We start from the raw sequence: 23910 nt of genomic DNA, 5'->3' as shown, positions 1-23910 counted from the left end.
GGTCCCTATCGCAGAAACCAAAGAAAATTCAGATACAGAGCTCAGTTTTGTAAGAACTAAAAATGAAAAGGTTCTCGGTGTCAAAGGAAGCGACCTCGCCCTTTATTCTTCAGAAAAAAAAAAAAATGGCCCCACTCACCTTTTCACCTGAAACATGGCTCTTCCAGATCAAGATTTCTGTTTCATTGAGCCCTAGTTCCCTAAGAGAAGCAGTTTCCTGGTCCTTCTCATGCAGTGTCTGGAACTGGGACAAAGTCATAGTCCCAGCTGCTTCCTTCCCAAAGGGCTTGTACATAGTACCAGGAGCAAAACTCTCTTTCTTAGACACACATCTGCAAGACAAACAGGAAGCAAGTAAGAATATCTTCAAGTTACCACAATTTACAGAAATGGGGCTCGCCATTAAAAGAGGCACAATGAAACGCACTGGTAATTTCTCTCTCATGTCCTTTTTCTAGGCTGTAGCATCACTGCAATGACATGGAATTCCATTGCTATTCCCCTCACCCAGGACCAATAAATGACTGAATCAAATATTTATTTACTGAGTACCTACTATGCATCAGACACTGGGCCAGGTACCGAGGATTTAACAGTAAAATAAGATAAAAATGGTTTCTGCTTTTGTAGAAGAGAAGCAAGTAAACAGGCAATGATCCTGTTGGGTTGTAAGTGCTATGTACATTAAGGGAAGACATAGGAAAGGCACTGGCCCAGACTTAGTGGGATACAGGAAGCTTCCCAGAGTAAGAGACACAGAAGCAAAATGCTGCCTAATAAGTAGACGTTGACCAAGGAAAGAGGGGTGGGAGAGGATTGTTTCATCCGGGCTTTAAGAGGGGTCGGCCACCTGGAGGTGAGGGTCTATGATACTCTACCTGTTTGCAAAATCAATACCTACTCCTCAATGGAGACAGAGGTATCAAGTTGATGCTGAAGGAGGCTTTTCAGCTGCCTCTCCCCTTCTGTTTCCAACTCCTCCAGGACATGCTCACCACTCTTCACACAGCTATTTACCCTGGAGTAGATATAAGAATGTATACAGAAAGTAGAAGAGACAGTCAATCTCAAAACATATTCTTTAGCTATATTATCTACCAGTAGTGACCCCATTTGTTTGAAGACACTTTTCTGTTTGTTGCCCTTTATCATTCATCCCACAACCAGTTACTAAATACCTACTTACACGCAATGCACTGTGCTAGGTACTGATGGAGTCAAAGATATTCAAGACACAGTCCCTATCCTTAAGAAGCTTGCAATTTATTTAGGGTATGTGTGTATGTGTTGTTGTGTTGTGTGCCTGTGCGGGGAAGGAGGGAAGGGAGAGAGGGAGGGAGGGGGAGAGAGGGAGGAAGAGAAAAGAGAGAATTGGGAGCTAGGGTGGTAAATGAAGACTTTGGAAAGGTAATTCTTAAACTGGCATTTGAAGGACTGGGTATGATGAAGGATAGAACAGCGAGACTGAGTAGAAAGAGAAATATGTTCTGGGGCATAATAAGTTCACTTTAGTTGGCATTCACATATGAGAGCACTAGGAGATTATCTTGGAGGGGGTAATTAGACACAGATTATGAATGGCCTTAAATATTCCAACTAAGGGGCCTGGACCTTCATGTATAGGTATTAGAAAGCAATTTATTAGGCAGTTAAGTGACACAGTACAAATGATGGTTTAGGAAAATGAATGTGGTTATAATATGTCTTGTAGATTCATAGGAAAGAAACCAGAAGAATGAGTTAGGAAACTCTTTAAATTTATCGAGCATAATGTGATGAAAGTCCAAACTGGAGTGGTAATAGTGGAAACAGAAAGGAAGAGTTAGATGAGCAAGGCCTTTTGAAGGTAGGGGTAAGGAAGAAGTCAAAGATAACCCTGAAATTTCAAGCTGTGTAACTATGAGAATAATGGTACCAATGAAGGAAAGAGGAAGATCCAGGTGGAATAAATGGTCTGGGAACAGGAAAGTCAGTATTGTCTTAGCCATGCTGAGTCAACTACCTATTACAACTGAAACACCAGTACAAAATATCAGAATACTTCAAAGACATATTGAGTCTGAGGTGACAGTGTAAATGATATTGGCTAATAGGAAAGCAAGAGATGGAAGAATTGTATAGATGAGAATCTGAGGCTGAACATGGAAATCTCGAGTCATCTGTGTTAGCAGAATCTGGAGCTGTGAAAAGAGGAGGAGATTTCCAAAGAAGAGAGTATAGAAACAAATGGGAAGAGGATCTTGACATTTTATAGCTAAGGCACTACTCTGTAGAAATCTAGGTAATGCTATAAGCTACCCAACCCTAAATAACTGAAAAACTCTTATTAGAGTGTAAAGAAATAGCAGGACCAGTAGAGCATGCAACAACAGGTGGCAAGAGACAAAAACAAAATGAGTTAATTCCATGAGAAAACCAAATATGAAATACCTTCTTTATAAAAAAAAATCCCCTACTATTCGGGTTATGATGTATCTCTCATAATTATAAGCAAGATTCCCATGCTCTAGAAAGACTGAGACCTATTTTTAGAAAATTTTAAAATATCCTTAGGCCCAGGGTTTTAAAAAACTTCCTTTTAAGTATCTCAATTTGTATTTATTATTTAAAATTCTGAAGGTTCTTGCTACGTTTAAAGTGGCTTTGAAAGGAAAAACCATAGCTAACTACATTAGTACACATGAATCTCAAAAAGAAATGCTGAATGAAATAAAAGCAAGTTGCAGAAAAATTCATACAATATGTGTCCATTCATATAGAGTTCAAAAATGGATAACACTAGCAACATTTTGTTTAGGGATAAATTCATCTGTGGTGGACCTATTTTTTTTAAAAAAAAAAAGCAAGGGAATGATTAATGCCAAATTCTGGACGGTGGTCCCCTCAGGGAGAAAGGAGGGAGGAGAAGCAATCAGGGAGGGGCACACAGGGGACTTCTAAGACACTGCTAATGTTCTATTTCTAAAGCCTGTAGTGGGTCCGAGTCTATTATTATTCTTTAAACTGTATATATACATTATTTTGCATGGATGAAATATCACAATAAGCATGTTTTAAAAGTCATTTTGAGGCAGGGAAACGGTTTTTTAAAAGATGCAGAAACTGACAGTACAGGAGAGCATAATATCAGAACTTTCAATGCACCGCCCTATTCCAGAGTGATTATTCTACTTTGCAGTGAATCCAAAACTAATTTAATGAAGATCCTTTAAAAAGCCATTGTGTACTGTCAACAACTGTGAAGCTCAGGCTTTCAACAATGACCAGCCAAGTTAAAACTGCCATTTCCTGCAGAACCGGTAGGGGGAACTGCTTACAGCAGTGCTTTTCTCTTCCTATGATACATTGAGCCCGTTTTGTACTTTCCGTCTAAATTTTTAGAAACAAAGTATCAGTAGCTTAGGTTAAGATCTGAAAGCGCTACATGCTCTCAGGGCCCGAGAAAGTCTTCCTCAGTAAACAAACACTGCAAAGAAAAACAAAAACAAAAAAGGCGCCGACCCTGTGCCCCTTTCCGAGGATGAGGTGGAGGTAGGGCGGGACGGGGAGGAGCTGGCCTGGGTCTCTCCCGGCGCTGGGCATCAGTCGGCCAAGACCCTTTTACCTGGGTGGGTCCGTCTGAAGCAGTAAGAAGCCACGGCATCCGTGCAGCTCCCGGGGCCGGCGCCGTGGCCTAGATGCCCGTGCGGGTAAGGCATTCCTACGGGAGCCGGCGGCGGCGGCCCTTCCTGAACTTCGCCCCGCAGGCCTGTCTAGCCCGACTCCCCTCCTCCCTCCTCCTTTGTCTTCCCGCTCACACGAAACCGCATCCCGAGAACGTGACATACCCCAAACACAAAGTCATAAAAGCCATTTTCAAAGTTAAAAGGTAGAAGAGAGCTCCCTTCGCCGCCTGCTCTCAGACAAGCCCTTACCTCTTCATGTTTCCACAGGCCCCTATCTCTAACTTGGATGAATAGGCCGCGGACTTCAAGTCCCAGAACTCTGTGCGGCCGACTCTAAGGGGATTGTGGTGGAGTGCGGGGCTCTGGGAATTGTAGTCGCTCAGAGCTAAAGAAACGGAAAGAGAAAATACCTACTGAGTAAGGGGTATGTTGTAAATTGTTCAAATGTTTCTCCTACGGGTTAACGGCAGCACCCAAAATATCCAGCTCATAAAGCTAGGAGTCACCTGAGACTTCCTGACTGTCTCATCCAAATCCTGGCTCCTCTACTTTTCCTCCAATGTATGCCTATTTACCCTGCTTCTGCTTTCAAGGACTTACTATCCGGCCTACCTGCTGTTTCCAGTTGGGCCCCAGGTCCACCTTCTGCAGTGTAGCCCGTGATCAGACACAAGTTTGACCACATCACCTGCATTAATGGTTCTCCTCTATCTGTAACAGAAGCTTACGAGACATTGTACTTCCTACCCTGAGAATCAGAAGTTCGTATGAATGTTTTGTTGATAATTATGTTGAATCAAGAGAGAGGTATAGCATAGTGGTTAAGACCATGGGCTCTGAGTTCCCAGAAATGGAAATACAAATGTCCCTAAGTATATGAAAAGAAGTCCAATCTCACTTATAAGTGCGATGGAAATTTCAAAGTACACTGACTATAAAATACATGACCTGTACTCCTCAAAACTGTACAGGTCATCAAAAACGTGGCAAGTCTGAGAATCTGTCAGCCGAAGGAACCAAAGAAGACATAATGACTAAATGTAATGTGGTATCCTGCATGGGACTCTGGCACAGAAAAAGGGCTCTAGGTAAAAACTATAAAAATATGAATAAATTATGCACTTTAGTTAATAAGATTCATTAGATGTGACAAATATACCAGAGTTATGTAAGATGTTAACACTTAAGGTTAACTGAGTGGAGGTATACAGAACTCTGTACAACTTTTATGTATATCTAAAACTGTTCTAAAAAATAGTTTATTTTTAAAAAGTACACTAAAATAGCATTTTCACCTACAAGATTAGTAAAGATCCAGAAGTTTGAGGGTACATTACTTTTGTTGAGATTGTGGGAGATTAAGCACTCTCATTACACTGTTGGTAAGAACATAAATTGGTACAACCTCTATGGAAGGTAATGTGAGGATACAATTGAAACCATAAATCCCCATTCCCTTTAGAACAGAAATTCAACCTCTATGAATAGTATCCTCAATACTATATATCCTCAAGTATGTGTGTGAGTATGTATAATATGTATATGTACATATGTATTTTATGTGTATTTCACACACATATACAGATACATATGTATATATTTTATATATAAAATTATCTACTGCAACATTGTTTATAACAAAATGTTGCAAACAATTTAAATACCCACAAATGTAATAAATCCATTCGATGGAAAACTATGCAGCAGTCCCAAAGATGACTAAGTTCTCTATGGACTGCTACTGAACAATATAAACTATATTTAGTGCAATAGCCAGGTGCAGAACGGTATCTATAGTATGCTTCCATTTGTGTAAAAAAAAAAAAAATGGGGGGGATTATATGTATGTATTTGCTTGTGTATGCATCAAATACCTCTGGGAAAAGGTGATAAGTGAATGCTTCCAGGTAGGGGAGCTGGATGGTTAGCGAAAAGGATGGGGAAAAACTCACTTTTTGTACCCTTTGATTTTTGAATCACATGATTATATGTATTACCGAGTCGATAATATTTTTTTATTAAAGGGAATGCTTCTTGTACCACAAAGAATTAAAAAAGAAAAAGATCATGTGTTTGGGGAACACACTGTTTGGATTTCTCAGTTCCCACAGTTAGAGACAACATAGCAGGCAGTCTGGACTTGAGCGTTTGCTTTGGCAAGTTACAAGACTATGTAAGTTTCACTAAGTTTCTTTAACTGGCCTAGGCCAGTTTCCTCATCTGTAAAATTGGGATAGTACCTCTGAACAGGGTGACTGTCAAGTGTTATGTAAAAGTATGGTTTTAAAGTCACTTGATAGGCAGTCATCTATGAGCAAATATTCTGTTATCCGGTAGAACTTATCCAAACTTTCTGTACTTCCATGCTCAAGTTAGAGGGTAAGACCAAAGAGCAGTTACTGGAAGACATCGTGCTTCCTATCCTAAGAACTTCTTACAGATTGAAAAGGTCATGGAAAGCATTTGAGTTATCCAAAACCTGTTATATGCAAATGACTGTGTTCTTGAAGTGCACGGGTGAACGAATGCTGATATAACATGTACTATTTTGTGGCTTTGGCACAAGAGCATAGACAGAATGTAAGTATACACAAAGCATGGATCACACCAAAGCCTGTACCAGGTAAATCCTATATGGTGGTGAGGCTGAATTCTGCTGCTCAACCAAACTGTCCAACTGACGCATCAATCACTAAGTAGATGGGAAAACTGGCCGAAGTTGCTGGTGTGTTTTGCCCCCTGGGGAAGTGGCAAAGGGTGGAACAAATACTACACTGATCATCACACCAGACATGTACACACCTTCTAATAAGACAGCCATCCTATTGGCACAGAAGTGATACACACTTTATTAGGAATCCACTGGGTGGGATGAGTGGAGAATAAATGGCTAAAAAAACATGTAGGATGGAATTGCAACTTGAAAGCAAGGTCATGAGGAAGTACTCTCTGTATCTGTGTATAACTGTAACCAGTCCAAGGGACAAACATTCAGAAAACTGCACTAGAAGGAAAAACAGGCTATTTCTAGCTCTGCCAAACTTATTAACTGTGGAATAATAGCTATTCCATTTCCCACAGCATGCCTTTCCCTGCTTTAAAAGGGAGACAGTGTATAAAAGCTTTGAGACAGTTTATAAAAAGCTTTGAGAGTTCTAGATGTTATTCATGAGTACAGAGATCCTACCATGAGGTAATTTCACAATTTCACCCCAGAAGAATTTGTGACAAACTGAAAAATATGCCTCATTTGTCTTTCTGACAATTTAATAAGGTTCATTTAATTAAGCCAGAAGTTCTTCCTTAACATAGACATATTTTCAGTGTTTGTCCTTTTTAGGTGCTTTGTTCGCAGCACACTTCTGATGAATACATTATGAAGCAATTATAATTTCCAGATATGGAAGAAGATGCTAAAACCAAAAATCTTCTCTAGAAGAGGGATAGCATCACTCATCCAATATTAAGAGTAATCAACTGTGCATGTCTTTCAAATTCCCCAAATGAGATAGCATAAATGCTATTATAGAGAAAATAAATATAGCATCTTTTTCAAAGGGCGAAGAAAAGTCTAAAAGTGTCAAATTTAAGAACACAACAAATTTAAGAACTCTTCCTTCAGCTAATATCCTAGCTGGTCTTTAATAATGGTTAGGAGAGGCTCAAGACTCCAGTACCTAACATGGTAATGTTGCCTTAACATGGATTATTTGTGATCTTTTAATTAATATTTGTTCAACAGTGTCATGTCTTCTAGACACATGTTAGAACCCAAGTCAGAAGGAACCTTAGAGATGAATTAGTCCAAGGCTCCAGATTCCAGACAGTACACTGAGATCTACCAGTAAATCTTACATTGTTAACTGTATTGATATGGAAGCCACTCTCCACCCACTGTTCTTCTATGTCCTGGAAAAAAAAAAAAAAAACCTAGAACTCCCCGTGCAAATTCAGTAGGAGTACTTGAGCCTCTCTGATTTTACTGAGGAACTTTAGAGTAATGTATCATTTGTGAAAGGACATAAAGGAATCACAAAACTTCAGAGAAATGAAAACTTGTTTCTTTTACTTGGAGAGACCTTATTCATATGGTTAAATGCTTTCATGGGATAGATGAAAGATGATGCCCAAAATGAAATTATTTGTCCAGTTAATTAAGTAGGGACAAGACTAAATCCGGTGTTTCCTCTAACATACCATGTACCTTTTACTGAATGTAGAACTTAATTCATACACCAACTACTTTATAAGAGTTAAATCTCCAAAAACAATAAGGAAAATGTCTTTATCTAGGGTATAACAGAAATAACACTAGGCTCAAAAATTGGAGATTAACCAAAATTATAGTCAAAAGCTCTTTACCTACAGAAATCATCCACAAAATTAAATGATCTCTGGATTATTTTCATATTCTAAAGTTTTGAGTGGTAACAAAAACTTACCTGATAAACTGCTACTTTGAGAAGTTTGGGTAGGAATGAAAAGGCCATGTAAACTGATATTTAGTTTACATATAAGGTGGTAAAAATCACTAATACTCATTTCAAGGATATTTTCTTCCTGTAATATGTACCCCTCAGGATGGTCATGTGCAGTCAGTATTACAGAAATTTAGCTCAGTAGTTACAGGCAACTAAGCTCTAGTCACTCACGAACTTTTAAATAAGTTTGCTTTCATGTTATACATTTATTTTTTAGAATATCACCTTTATTTATGACTTAGGTAAAACATGCAACACAAGAGATCAGACTGTTCCCAAGCTAAGAACAAGGCTTTTTCTTGAAAAACAAACAAATACACAAAAGCCAGCAACTATAAGTCATATGCTAAAACCAAATAAAATACCAGGTTATCTGTACATCAAAAATAAATGAATTGCCTGAACCTTACCCTTTTAAAAATAACCTAAGACCTAAATCCACTCTAATGTTTCTTCTTCTCTGAATTTCTACAGCACACTTTCTGTAATTTATAACACACTTCTTTGTATTATCTATTTCATACAGACAGGCATTAATTATATCTCAAACTAGACAGTAAGTTCCTTTGAGGAAAAAGACTACAGTATCTAGCACTATATGTTGAAAGTTAACAGGGACCCAGTAAAGGCTGGCTGGCATCTATTTCTTGGCAAACATTTCTTGATGATCCGTTTAAAGGAAGAAGGACAATGTGTGCTGCTGGTAGAATATGGAATCTAGGAGAGTTTAAGATACGAATTACACACACAGAGTCAATATCTAATAGGTTGCTGCCTAGAGCCAAGAGGGCTAACATAGTTATGATTTGCTAATACTAAAAGCCAAACTACAGTTTAATTCTCAACAGCACAATATTTAAATGGAAAAAAAAAAAAAAACCAACCACATGCAAACTTCATTGCAACCAAAGATTAAGTAGTTAATTGTGAATACTACTCTATTTCACACCACCACAATTTGTAGATAATGTATAATCCCAAAACAACATGCTGAAGATACGGTCATTCAATCAAAAGCAATTCTGATATTGTGTTCTTGCTCTGCGCGACGATGATCCTCAAAAACCTGTGTTACCTCTTCTACTTTCCTTTGCAGCATGCCTACAGGAGGAAAAGTCATGCATCATTAATCCGAGCTCAAAATGTCCCAGGAATCTAATAGCTTACATTCTCACTTCAACATGATTTATAAAACATCAATTTTATTTAATAGCTTTGAGTATTAGAATATACAGGGAAAAAATCATCTATCTGTTTAGAAACTATAAAAACAGTGAACAAGACTCTTCTTGATTTGCTCTAATTTTCTGGTAAATAACCGTCTACTTGACATTTATGTTTTGTTGAAGAGAAGTGAGAACTGCTTTTTACTCATTACAGCTTCAAAGTGCTATACAAGGTGGTCATTAAATTGAGGGTATAGATTTTGGTAGAGGTCTTTGCTGTCCATAAGCAAATTAGTACACATAGTATATTCACATTTCTGTCCCTTTCTAATGATTTACTTAACTTGGTGGTCCTCAATTTGCTCAGGGGCAGAGCAACACAAAATACCATTAATTTTACCATATAAAACGGCAGCATTCTGTAGTAAAAATAAGCTGTCAAAGCAAGCATGATAATCTAGATTTTTCTATTAAGGTGCAGTTGGTCATTTGTGTTAGTGTTCATTAATGCTTACTAGTCAATAAGCAATAGCTGGTGCCAAAGATTTAAAATAAAAACTTTACAAGAGAAAAACTAAAAATTTGAAACAATATATACTTTAGTTTTCTTCAGCCAATTGGAAAAGCCCCAATGTTACTCAGTTTTAAAATATAAGAATACATCATCCTATCTTATGACATACAGGCATTTTGCAAGATCACACCTTAAGAACAAGTATTTTAAATGATGGTTGTCTACTGAAAGGCTAGAAAAACAGTGTACATTGAGCCTGGCAAAATACATCTCCTTTTTCTTCTAATAACTGCAGGGTGTAATTTTTTTTTTACCACTAAATAACATTTTTCAATGTGACAGAAGCACAACGAGCACTATAACAAACCATTAACTTGAGGCCAGAAGTGTCAACATAAGCAAAATCTACTTAATTTGCTGATTGATAATGTATTAAGTGCAAAGGAGTACATTTATAAAAATTTTAAAAATCAATGAAATGTCGAGCAACACAAGCCAGCATTATTAAGAGAGCTCTACTATAAACATTTTGTCATGTCTTCAAATTGAATTCTCAGGACTATTTCTATATTAACATACTTTAGATTTTTTAGGAGTTTCATTATTTGAGGGCAAAAACTGCACCTAATGACATGCATCGGTGATTGGTTCCTGTAGGCCTATGAAATAATACACCATACTAGAAGATAAATGCCAGTAATAGTCAGAATTTGGGGGAAATACACCATACACATTTTGAGATTAAAATGAACTGTACTGGACAATATGAAAATGAAATTAAGAAAGCAATTCCATTCACAACAGCATCAAAAAGAATTAAAACACTTAGAAATAAACCTATCAAATGAAGTATAAGACCTGTACACCAAAAAATACAAAACATTGCTAAGAGAAATTAAGAAGATCTAAAGAAATGAAGAGAGATCCCATGTTCATGGACTGAAAGACTCCACAGTGGTAAGATGGCAATCCCTCACAGGTTGATCTACAAATTCACTGTAATCCTTATGAAAATTCCAGCAGGCTATTTTTGCAGAAATAGAAAAGCCTTAAAATATACATGGAAAGGACCCAGAATAGCAAAGCAATCTTGAAAAAGAAGACTAAACTGCAAGAATTACACTACACAATTTTAAAACTTACTACAAAGCTACATTAATCAAGATGGTGTAATACTGGCATAGGATAGCCATAGAGATCAATGCAACAGAAAGTCCGGAAATAAAACCTTATATTTATGGTCAATCATTTTTGATGAAGGTGATAAGGCAATTCAGTGGGGGAAAACATAGTCTTTTGCAACAAATGGTGCAGGGACAACTGTATACCTACATGAAAATGAAGTTGAATCCCTACCTCTTAACTATGCACAAAAATCAACTCAAGGTGCATTATGGACCTATAAGAGCAAAATTATATTTGGAAAATAAAACCCAAATGTCAATCGACTGATGAATAGATAAGCAAAATGTGGATATCCACACACTGGAATGATACACAGCAATAAAATGGAATGAAGTACTGCTACATGTTACAACATAGATGAAACTTGAAATCATTTAGCCAGACAACAAAGGCCACATATAATATGATTCCGTTTATATAAACTCTCCAGAAAATACAAATCTCTGAAGACAGAAAAAGTAGACTAGTGGCAGGAACAGGGATGAACTACCAACAGGCAAGAGGGAATTTTTTAGGGTAATGGAAATGTTTTCAAATGGATTGTCTGATGTTTGCACAACTCTGAGCTTTAAACAGCCATTGGTTAAGATGATAGTCTTGTGTGTTTAAAATATTTCTTAGGGGCACCTGGGTGGCTCAGTCATTGGGCGTCTGCCTTCGGCTCAGGTCATGATCCCAGGGTACTGGGATCGAGCCCCGCATCGGGCTCCCTGCTCCGGGGAGAGCTTGTTTCTCCCTCCCCCACTCCCCCTGCTGTGTTCCCTCTCTTGCTGTGTCTCTCTCTGTCAAATAAATAAATAAAACCTTTAAAATACATAAAATATTTCTTAAAAACCACTTCCCCCCAGAAGATTCTGGTAAAACTGCTTCCAGCCAGTCCTATTCTGTGTATGGGACAGAAGTTTTCTTCACCTAAGCCTACTTGCAAATATTTTAGGTAAAGATTAAAGACTTTCATATAAAGTTATGAAAATAAGCAAGTTGGTCATTAAACCCTGACACAGCTTTCTACTATAACTATTTTTATTTTAAGTTATATATATAAATATTAATAGACAATATTAAATTCATGGTCAAAGGAAACAATGTACTTTCATAAACACTGCTATAGTATACCTCTTATTTTCCTTTTAGAAAAACAATTGGGGCAGTTGGAGAAAAAAAATATCCTGAAGAAATAGTCAAAAGACACAAATAAGCAACTCAGAAAATGAAATACAAATTGTTTATAAATATTTTTAAAATACTCATCCTCACTGGTAACCAGAGGAATGCAAATTAAACAAGGGAAATATTTTCAACTATAAATTTTAGCAAGGAATGATGATGGTGGTGGTAGAATGCTAAAAGGATTTAGAATTAGCACAATTAGGTAATTCAAAGTGGTGCTGAAAGTGGGGCTGTAAGCAGAAATATGAATGATTAAGAGGCAGATCCCTCTATTCCTCCACATTCTACATCTGGGTGATTCTCCCTACCCAAGCCCAGCAGAGGACTTTTCTTTAGAGAGGGTAAACCAGATGGGCTGTGGCTCAGGGACACCAGGGAGAATTGAGGACAAGGAATCTGTACAAAAATAGGGATTAAGTGAAAGTTTGTAAGGGATGAAATAAAAGTCTACAAGCTGAACATTGAGCCCCAATCCCTTCTCTAACAGCCCCAAGAACTTACTGGATTGCCACTAGGTTTATTAATCTCTAGCCAAGAGTTGGAAGATTCTTCTTTGGAGAATATGACCAACTGAAGAGAAAAATCCTAAAAATCCTAAAGGTAATGGTTGGAGATCCTCCAATAAAAAGGCCTTGCCAATTTATCCTATAGTAAGTTAGCAAGACCCACCTACAATTTAGTGTCTATTCCTGAATATAAATGGACAACCAAGAATCACCAGATAGTTGAGGAATATCTCTAATAGAAGAAAGACCAGGGGCACCTTGGTGGCTCAGCAGGTTAAGCGTCTGACTCTTGGTTTCGGCTTAGGTCATGATCTCAGGGTTGCGGCACTGAGCCCCATGTTGGGCTTTATGCTCAGCACGTAGTCTGCTTGGGATTGTCTCCATTTCTCACCCTCTCCTTGCTCTCTCTCTCAAATAAATAAATAAATAAATAAATAAGTAAATAAATAGTAAGACCAAAACAAAATTGAAAGATAAAGAAAGCTGGAAGAAACAAACCAGGAAAACTAAAATATTTTTTTAAGATTTTATTTATTTATTTATTTGAGACAGGGAGAGAGCATGAGCAGGGAGAGGGGCAGAGAGAGAGGGAGAAGCTGACTCCCCACTGAGCAGGGAGCCCGACGTGAGGCTTGATCCCAGGACCCTGAGAATATGACCCAAGCCTAAGGCAGACGCTTTACCAACTGAGCCACCCAGGCGCCCCAGGAAGAATAAAACATTTTTAAAAATCATTAATATTGTCAGAGAGAAGATACTGTATCCATGAAATAAGAACTGGATGCTATTTAAAACACACATACACAAATCATAAAACAATACAACAAGCTCTTGCAAACTAAAAATTATGACAGGAAGCAAAGATCAACAGAAAGACTGGAATAAAAAGCTGAGTACTTATCGGAGAAAATTTAACAAAAATACAGCAGAAACCTAATTCCAGAAAATTCCCCCAAACTAATAGAAATTAGTTTCTTGATTGGAAAAGCTCACTGAATACCACCTCAATGGATGAATTAAACCTACACGAAGGCACACCATCTGATATTTCAGTATTGTGGGGAAGATCCTGAAAACTTCCATAGGAAAAAAAAACCATGAAAATGAAGGGGTCACATAAATGTTCAGGAGTCAGAATGGACCTCAATCTAGAAGACAATGAACAACATTTTCAAATGTTTAAGAGAAAATTATTTCCAAGCTAGATTTTGATAGCCAATACTATCAATTGTGAGGGTAGAATAAAGACCTTTCCCCAAAGAAAACAAAAACAGTAATTTGAAAAGACATATGCACCCTTATGTTTATTGTAGCATTATTTACAATAGCCAAGATGTGGAAGCAACCCTAGTGTCCATCGATAGATGAATGAATAAAGAAAATGTGGTGTATATATACTATGGAATATTACTCAGCCATAAAAATGAAATCTTGCCATCTCCAACAACATGGATGGTCCTAGAGGGCATTATACTAAGTGAAATCAGTCAGAGAAGACAAATAGCATATGATTTCATTCATATGTGGAATTTAAGAAACAAAACAAATAAAAAGAAGAGACAAAAAACAAGACTCAACTACAGAGAACAAACAGGTGGTTGCCAGAAGGAAGGTGGATTGGGGGGAGGGATGGGTGAAACAGATAAAGGGGATTAAGAGTATACTTATCTTTTTTAAGATGTTATTTATTTATTTGAGAGAGAGAGCATGAGCCGGGGAAGAGCAGAGGGAGAGGGAGAAGCAGGCTCCCCACTGAGCAGGGAACCCAATGCAGGGCTCTATCCCAGGACCCCAGGATCATGACCTGATCTTAAGGCAGTCGCTTAACCAACTGAGCCACCCAGGCACCCCAAGAGTATACTTATCTTGATGAGCACTTAGAAATATATATAATTGTGGAATCCTTATATTGTACACCTGGAACTAATATAACGCAGTATGTTAATTATTCTTGAATAAAAAAAGACCTTTTCATACATGCAATATCTCAAAAAATTTACTTCCCATGCACTCTTTCAGGAAGCTGATGGATTACATGTTATACTAAAACAAGAGAATAAACCACAAAATAAGAAGTATAAGAACCATGAAACAAAGAAATAGATGGAATACAAGATTGCTATAGAGGGAAGAACCTAGCTGAGTAGTAAACCAAGAGAGCAACAATACCAGATAATAGATTAGAGATTAGAGGGCTCTGGGAGAAAGGAAACCAAGAAGGTGAAATTGATGGATTTAAAGAAAAAGCACAGAATTAGAGAATGAACTACCTACTGGTAAGTATATAGAAAGTTTAGCAAATGATGAAATAAACTTCAAAGGAAAACAAAAACTTGTAAAAAAAAAAATTGAGACAGGAGCGCCTGGGTGGCTCAGTCGGTTAATCGTCTGACTCCTGATTTCAGCTTGGGTCATGATCTCAGGGTCCTGGTATTGAGCCCCACATCGGGCTCCATGCTCAGTGTGGAGTCTGCTGGAGATTTTCTCTCTGCCCCTCCCCCTGCTCTCTCTCTCTCTCTCTAAAATAAATAAATAAATAAATCTTAAAAAAGAGAAAGAAGACAACATAATATGCTATATGGCTGGGCTGTGAATAACATTTATGCAATCGTAACTCAAACAAATATTGTTCTATGTGTAATTTATGATATGGCTGTATTGGTAAGATGACAGAAAAGTGTGCTTAAATGCATATATTTATCTACTTCTCTATATGTAATATGCATATATACTGGGGGGCAGTATGGTGGTATATAGTATTGCACACACACACACACACACACACACACATATACATAAAATGAGGTGGTATTAAAGAGTTAAATTCTTACCTCCCATTTGGGGAAGCCAGTACAGAAGGCCTAAAATGGAAAAACTAAAAAGTAACAGTATACATGGTATTTAGAGATACAGAAATATTTTTAAAAAACAGGTGAAATAATTGAAAGTGATTGCTTCTAGGGGGTGGGAAATGGGGTGTCGATAGGGAAGCTGATATTTTTCATAAACCTTATTAAAAAACTTATACTCTAATTTCAAGGTGGTAGATGAAGAAGACCTGAAATAAGGCAGTGAGAGGAATCTACTGAAAAGAAAAGATTCAGGAGCTACTAAGAAGTATAATCATCATCACTTACTGAAGAAATAGAAATTGTTTACCTTAAGTCCCTGAGTAAATAATAGCAACTGTTAGCTGAGAAAAAGAAAAGTTGAAGGAGTTACTGATCTGGGAGGCCCAGGAGAGAGTGAAGATAATGAGTTTAGTTTTACACAAGTTTAATTTGAGGTGACTTTGGGGTATCTATGTGCAGATGTTTGTTAACATGGAGCTTTATCATGGAAAGTAAAAGAACCATTAGTAAAACTGATGGTTAGAGATGACAACTGAGGTTTAAAAACTGCTGATTTTCAAAAAGCCCTTAAAAGAGAACACTATTAGAGACAAGGAGAGATCTCAAATCAATAATCTAAGTTCCTACCTTAAGAAAATACAAGACAAGCAAAATGAACCTGAAGCAAGCAGAAGGAAGGAAATAATAAAGACTGGTTATCAATGAAATTGAAAACAGGAGCACTATAGAGAAAAATCAATGAAACAAAAAGCTGACTCTTTGGAGGAAAAAAATCAATAAAATTGATTAACCTCTACCAAGACAGAAAAAAATTAAAATAGAAAAAACACAAATCACCAATATAAGGAATGAAACGGCAGATCATCACAGATCCTGTGGTCATTAAAAGTACCAAAAGGAAATTCTAAGAACAACTTTATGCTTATAAATTCAACAACTTAGAATTGTACCAACTCCTAGAAAACCATAAATTATGAAAATTCAACCAAGATAATCTGAATAGTCCTAGAAGCATTATAGAAATTGAGTTTGTAATTAAAAACCTCCCAAAAAAGAAATATCCAGGGCCATCTGGTTTCACTGGAGAATTCTACCAAATACTTAAAGAAGAATCAATTCTTCAGACTCTTCTAAAAAAAGAGGCCAGTATTACCCTAATAACAAACCAAGAAATGATAGTACACAAAAAGAGAAATTACAGACCAAAATCTCTCATGAACATTTAAAAATCTCTCGCTTAAAAATCCTCCAGAAAATTCTAGCAAACTGAATCCAACAGTGTATAAAAGAAACTATAAACCATGACCAAGTAGAAGTTACTCCACAAATTTAAGGCTGACTCAACATTAAAAAATGTTACCAACGTATCCTTTTGGTAAATACCTAGTAGTGTAGTTGCTGGATCTTAGGGTAGTTCTAATTTTAACTTTGTGAGTAACCTCCATACTGTTTTCCAGAGTGGCTGCAACAGTTTGCATTCCCACCAACAGTACAAGAGGGTTCCCCTTTCTCCACAACCTCGCCAACACCTGTTGTGTTGTTCATTTTAGCCATTCTGATAGGTGTGAGGTGGTATTTCATTGTGGTTTTGATTTGTATTTCCCTGATGATGAGTGATGTTGAACATCTTTTCATGTGTCTCAGCCATTTGGATGTCTTCTTTGGAAAAGTGTCTATTCCTGTCTTCTCCCATTTCTCACTAGGTATTTACCCAAAGGATACAAAAATACAGATTCAAAGGGGTACATGCACCCCAATGTTTATAGCAGCATTATCAACAATAGCCAAACTATGGAAAGAGTCCAAATGTCCATCAACTGTTAAATGGATAAAGAAGATGTGGTATATATATACAACAGAGTCTCACTCAGCCATTAAAAAGAATGAAATCTTGCCATTTGCAATGATGTGGATGGAGCTAGAGTGTATTATGCTAAGTGAAATAAGTCAGTCAGAGAAAGACAAATACCATATTATTTCACTCACTTGTGGAATTTAAGAAACAAAACAGATGAACATATGGGAGGGGGGAGAAAAGAGAGAGGGAAACAAGCCATAAGTGACTCTTAACGACAGAGAACAAACTGAGGATTGATGGAGGGAGGTGGGTGGGGGATGGGCTAGATGGATGATGGGTATTAAAGAGGGCACTTGTTGTGATGAGCACTGGTGTTGTATGTAAGTGATAAATCACTGAATTCTACTCCAGAAAGCAATATTGCACTATATGAGAACTAACAAAATTTAAATTAAAAAAATGTATCAATGCAATCCACCATATCAACAAGTTAAAGAAGAAAAAACACACAATTATAGCAATTGATGCAGAAAAAGCATTTAACAATCCATTACCCATTCATGATAAAAATTCTCAGCAAGTCAGGAAGAGCATGGAATTACTTAAACTTGATAAAGAGCATCTACGAAAAGTCTACAGCTAACATCATACTTAAAGTGAAAGAGTGAAGGCTTTCCATGGAAACTTAGGAACATGACAAAGATGTCTGCTCTCATAACTCTTACTCAACATAGTACAGGAAGTTCTAGCCAGTGCAATGCGAGGAAAAGAAATAAATGGCATACAGATTGGAAAGGAAGAAATAACTTTCTCTATTTGCAGATGATATAACTACCTATGTAGAAAGTCCCAAGGAATGAAAAAACAAAACAAAACGAAACAAAACAAAAATTCCTAGATCTAAGAAGTTCAGCAAGCATACATACAAGAAAGCATACATACAAGAAAGGCTAAAATTAACAAGACAGGGAACAACAAACGTTGGCGAGGACGTGGAGAAAGGGGAACCCTCTTACACTGTTGGTGGGAATGCAAGCTGGTACAGCCACTCTGGAAAATAGCACAGAGGTTCCTGAGGAAGTTAAAAATAGAGCTACCCTATGACCCAGCAATTGCACTACTGGGTATTTACGCCAAAGATACAGATGTAATGAAAAGAAGGGGCACCTGCACCCCAATGTTCATAGCAGCAATGTCCACAATAGCCAAACTGTGGAAAGAGCTGAGATGTCCTTCGACAGATGAATGGATAAAGAAGATGTGGTTCATATATACAATGGACTATTACTCAGCCATCATAAAGGATAAATACCTACCATTTACATCGACATGGATGGAACTGGAGGGTATTATGCTAAGTGAAATAAGGCAATCAGAGAAAGACAATTATCATATGGTTTCACTCATATATGGAACATAAGGAATAGCGCAGAGGATCATAGAGGAAGGGAGGGAAAACTGAATGGGAAGAAATCAGAGAAGGAGAAAAACCATGAGAGACTCTTGACTCCAGGAAACAAACTGAGGGTTGTGGAAAGGGAGGTAGGTGGGGGAATGGCGTAACTGGGTGATGGGTATTAAGGAGGGCACATGATGTGATGAGCACTGGGTGTTATACGCAACTAATGAATCACTGAACACTACATCAAAAACTAATGATGTACTATATGTTGACTATTGAATTTAAATAAAAATAAACAAAAACAAAATTGCATTTTTATGTGCTAGCAATGAACACACGGAAACCAAAATTTAAAACATAATACCATTTATCATCACTACAAATAAAATGAAATCGTTAAGTATAAATCTAATAAAACCAAAACATATATAATGTGGGTGCTGGAAATTACAAAATGCTGATGAAAGAAATGAAAGAAAACCTAAATAAATGGTGAGTCATGCCACATTCATGGATGGGAAGATTCAACATAGTAAAAATGTCAATTCTCCCCCAAACTGATCTATAGGTTTAATGTAATTTCTGTCAAATCCCAACAAATTTTTATGAGAGGGCAAAGGAATTAAAATGGCCAAAACAATCTTGATGGAAAAAAAAAAATAATGTGAGAGGGATCCCTCTATCAGATATTAAGGCTTACTATACAGCTACAATAATGAAGACAGAGTGATATTAGTGGAGGGAAACACATATAGATCTATGGGATAGAGAGCCCAGAAAAAGACCCATATGTCAAACTAGTAGCTGACAAAGGTGCAAAAGCAATTCAATTGAGGAAGGATAGTCTTTTCAACAACTGGTGTTGAAACAATTGGATATCCATAGGCAAAAAAAAAAGGAAAAAAGAACCTTGATCTAAACCTCACATCTTAAAGAAAAATTAACTCAAAAATGGATCACAGCCTTAAATGTAAAAGGTGAAACAATAAAACTTGTAGAAAAAAATAGGAGAAAATCTTTGGGATATAGTACTAGGCAAAAAGTTCTCAGATTTGACACCAAAAGCATAATCCATAAAAAAATGGAGAAACTCAAAATTAAAAACTTTTATCCTGTGAGGAATAGACAAATGACAAACTAGGAGAAAATATCTGCAAACCACAGAGCCAGCAGAGGACTAGTATATACCCTAGAATATATAATAAAGTCTCAAAACATTAAAACAAAAAAACAAGGGGCGCCTGGGTGGCTCAGTTGGTTAAGCCTCTGCCTTCGGCTCAGGTTGTGATCTCAGGGTCCTGGGACTGAGCCCCACGTCGGCTCCCTGCTCAGTGGGGAGTCCACTTCTCCCTCTGTCCTTCCCCCTGCTTGTTCTCTCTCTCTCAAATAAATAAAATCTTTAAAAAAAAAGCAAGCCAATTAGCAATTAGCAAATGGACAAAAGACAAGAACACACATTTCACCAAAGATGATACGCTGATGGCAAATAAGCATATAAAAAGATGTTCAACATCATTAGCTATCAGGGAAATGAAAATTAAAACTGCAATGATATCACTACATATCTATCAGTATGGCTAAAAGGAAAAAAAATCGTGAAAATATCAAATGCTGTTGAGGACCCAAATTAGATGTATCATACATCACGGGTGGACATGTAAAATGGTATATCCACTCTGGAAAAAAGTGCAGCAGCTCCTCATAAAACTAAACATGCAACTACCATATTACCAGGAATTGCACTCTCAGACATATATCCCAGAGAAATGAAAACTTCTGTTCATATAAGAAATCTGTACATAAATGCTCACAGAAGCTTTACTTGTGACTAGCCAAAAACTGGAAACATCCCAGATGTCCCACAACCCAGTAAATGTGTAAAACAAACTGTGGTGCATACATGCTATGGAGTATTAGTCAGCAACTAAAAGGATCGAACCATTGATACACGTAATTTAGATGGATTTCGGGGGAATTACACTGAGCGAAAAATAAATAAATAAAGCCAACATCAAATGGTTATATGATGTATGATTCCATTTATATAGTATCTTGAAATGATAAGATTTTAGAAATGGGTGAACAGATTGGTGGTTTCTAGGAATTAGGAACTGGGTTAGAGATGTGGGAGGAAGGTGGGTGTGACAATAAAGGGGGAATATGAGGAATTCTTACGGTAATGGAACTGTTCTGTATTTTGACTATGGTAATGGATATACAAACCTACACATGTGATAAAATTGGGTATAATGAAACACACAAACACAATACAAATAAAACCGGGAAAATCTGAACAAGACAGATTATGCTAACGTCAATATCCTGGTTGTGTTACTGTACTACAGTTTTACAAGACATTAGCACTGGGGAAAACTAGATAATGAATAAATAGGACCTCTGTATTATTTCTTCAGCACCTCTATATGATCTCTTACTAGTACATGTGAATGTACAATTAACTCAAATAGTAAAATGTACAAATTTCAATGATGAAGACTAACACACACAAATAAGGTTTGGATTCCCAACCTCTTTTCCCAGAAGTGCCTGCTCAATAGAATAGGCACATAATATGGCCCCCAGTTTATATGACGTGATAGTTTTAACAAATCTGTTCTCACTACTTAATATGGTTGGCCATCTTCTAGCTTTACGATCTAGGTTTCCTCATTGTTGCATGCCTGTTAAGCTAAAGCCATATTTTAAGGTTTTGTATTCGGTTAGGATGCTGTTTAAAAGCAACCTTGAAATCTCAGGAGCTGAATATAATTAAGGTTTATTTTTCATTCAGAAAGGGGAAGAAAGAGATAGGAAGGGGGCAAGGAAAAAAGAAAGAGAGAGAGAGGACACTGTCCTCCTATTTGTCTTAGCTACTTTTAAGAAGATTCCTAGCTTATTAAAGTTAAAGTAACATTCAGAATAAATATACGTGAATTCTCAGTACTAACTATGGTCTGATGGGAAGAAGAGTGTTTCTAGAGAATGGACAAAGCTCTCACCTCTGCCATGGGAATGCTCATCCTGGTCTTGCTAATGACACATTAAGTTGGTGATGTGAAGATACTGCTTGTGTACAGCACTACCCCTCATATAAAATTAATAAAATATACATTTCAAGGAAAGGCATAAAAAGAAAAGATGGTGAAGCTATCCTGAATTCTTGGAGACAACATGGTGGAAACAAGGTAGTAGAATTATTACATTATATCTTAAGTGGTCCTCAGACAGTCATCCTACTGAAATATCACTTACTATTCAAGTCTCATTTCAATTCTACCTCTTCCAGGAAATCAACTAAAGATTAGGTTTCTCTTTCTTTGCTGCCCCCACCCCACACTTTGAACCTGTTCAAGGCAGTGTGCCGTTGATGTTTATACCTCCTATACCGATCAACAGTGCCTTGGCCCATAGTAGGTGTTTTGTATTTAACAGTCACAGCTACGTGGTTTTGACTTGTATCTGAGAGAACACATTCCCATTATACAGTACTTCCGTTTTCAAAATGGCTATACATATTATTTTATTTGAGTCCCACAATATCCATCAGGATAGACAGAATTAAAAACTCAAGAAGGTAAGGTTCAGTAACTTCCCAAAGGCCAAAGCTAATGAAAAATGATACCAGGATTCGTATCTTCAGACTCCCATCTCCGAGTGCTTTTTCTATTACAGTGTGCCTGTTTGTCAAATGCTGTGAAGAGTTTAAAGAAAAAGTACTATGTTGAGCTAATAATTGGCACCACAGAATAATGCTATTTGTTGTCCTTTCAAACACTGAAGTGCTCAAAATAAGGCAGGCCTATCTGAACCCCATCTAGGGAGATTTCATGGGTGAAATACTATCAGGCCATTTTATCTATGAGGTGGCCATACAGCATGGGCCCAAAAACAGCATTATAGCAAGACTCCAGCATATTTATAGTTTTTAGTCACTAGCAGGAAGAAAATTGCTTTGGAGAAAAATCTGTATATCTCACAAACAATATAAATCCTGCTATTTGGGAGTGATTTAAATCATGTTACATATAATTCATCTGGGGAGGCTCTCCAGCTGAGGAAATTCACTTGGGCACAAAATGTACATAAGCAGGATTAGTGAGAAATCTAATTTTGCAGATGCATTGAGTGTATTTCAAATCTGGATTTACATATAGAAAAGGAATGTTAGAAGTGGAGCTCCGAGAATGTTAACCATCACGCACTATTTCCTAACAGGAGCTGAAGACTTCATCATGTTTAACCTTCGTACCCTAATCTTACCTACAAGAGATTATTTAGAATCAAGGAACAATAATGTGACGATAAATCTATCTTGTCTGTAAAGGCGAGCGGAGACGAGGAGGTAGCTCATTAAACAACGGAAAGACATAAAATACCTTTCAGTTAACTGCAATGGGAAGAAGCGAGTACCTGTCTCTGTTGAGCTTGAGAGACCCTTAGAGTGAGCTGCCACATCTCTGGCAGATCAAGAGCATTTTCTTCTCAAGTATCAGAAGTGGAACACTACACTCCAGAACACAATAGATGACCTTGCTGATCAACCAATGTCACCAAGATTTCTCAAAGAATTTAAGAAAAAGAGGAGGTAAAAGAAACCACCTTAATCAGGAAATCAGATTTTATTTTAGAGGATGAAAAAGAAGACATTTTATTTGGAATTCAAAGGCATCTTTTGGCATCTCAGCATTTGATGCTCTTCAGATATAAGAGGGATGAAATAAACTAATAAAAATATTTTTAGGGGCGCCTGGGTGGCTCAGTTGGTTAAGCGACTGCCTTCGGCTCAGGTCATGATCCTGGAGACCCAGGATTGAGTCCTGCATCGGGCTCCCTGCTCAGCAGGGAGTCTGTTTCTCCCTCTGACCCTCCCCCCTCTCATGTGCTCTCTCTCTCTCATTCTCTTTCTCAAATAAATAAATAAAATCTTTAAAAAAAAAATATTTTTAAAGCATTTACCTGGACCAAGCTTCTTAAAAAAAATATGGCACGGTGACTATAGTTAATAATACCGTATTGCATATTTGAAAGTTGCCAAGAAAGCAGATTTTAAAAGTTGTCATCACAAGATTCTTGTGATGAGAAAAAAAATTTTTTTTAACTGTAAGGTGACAGATGTTAACCCGACTTATTGTGGCAATCATTTCACAATATATACAAACATTGAATCATGG

The 23910-nt window shown here is 37.2% G+C and overlaps 2 protein-coding genes across 7 annotated transcripts in view; both read right to left on the bottom strand.

The window, feature by feature from the left end:
• Window positions 1-3957, bottom strand: part of RBM41 (RNA binding motif protein 41) — a 59430-nt gene extending 55473 nt beyond the window's left edge. For both annotated transcript variants that reach the window (XM_078065302.1, XM_078065301.1), the window contains exons 1-3: window positions 3915-3957; window positions 902-1018; window positions 140-332 (exon numbers count right to left, since the gene is read on the bottom strand). In XM_078065302.1, the coding sequence (XP_077921428.1) occupies window positions 140-332; window positions 902-1018; window positions 3915-3922 (318 nt within the window). In that variant the 5' untranslated portion in view covers window positions 3923-3957. The remainder of the gene's footprint in view (window positions 1-139; window positions 333-901; window positions 1019-3914) is intronic.
• Window positions 3958-8339: 4382 nt separating this feature from the next.
• Window positions 8340-23910, bottom strand: part of NUP62CL (nucleoporin 62 C-terminal like) — a 73623-nt gene continuing 58052 nt past the window's right edge. For all 5 annotated transcript variants that reach the window (XM_078064123.1, XM_078064119.1, XM_078064122.1 and 2 more), the window contains one exon: window positions 8340-9247. In XM_078064123.1, coding sequence (XP_077920249.1) covers window positions 9227-9247 — 21 coding nt within the window. In that variant the 3' untranslated portion in view covers window positions 8340-9226. The remainder of the gene's footprint in view (window positions 9248-23910) is intronic.

Source organism: Halichoerus grypus, chromosome X (genome assembly GCF_964656455.1).
Source record: "Halichoerus grypus chromosome X, mHalGry1.hap1.1, whole genome shotgun sequence".
In the NCBI taxonomy this organism is placed as follows: Eukaryota; Metazoa; Chordata; class Mammalia; order Carnivora; family Phocidae; genus Halichoerus; species Halichoerus grypus.
This window is presented reverse-complemented; position numbering and strand designations above follow the sequence as displayed.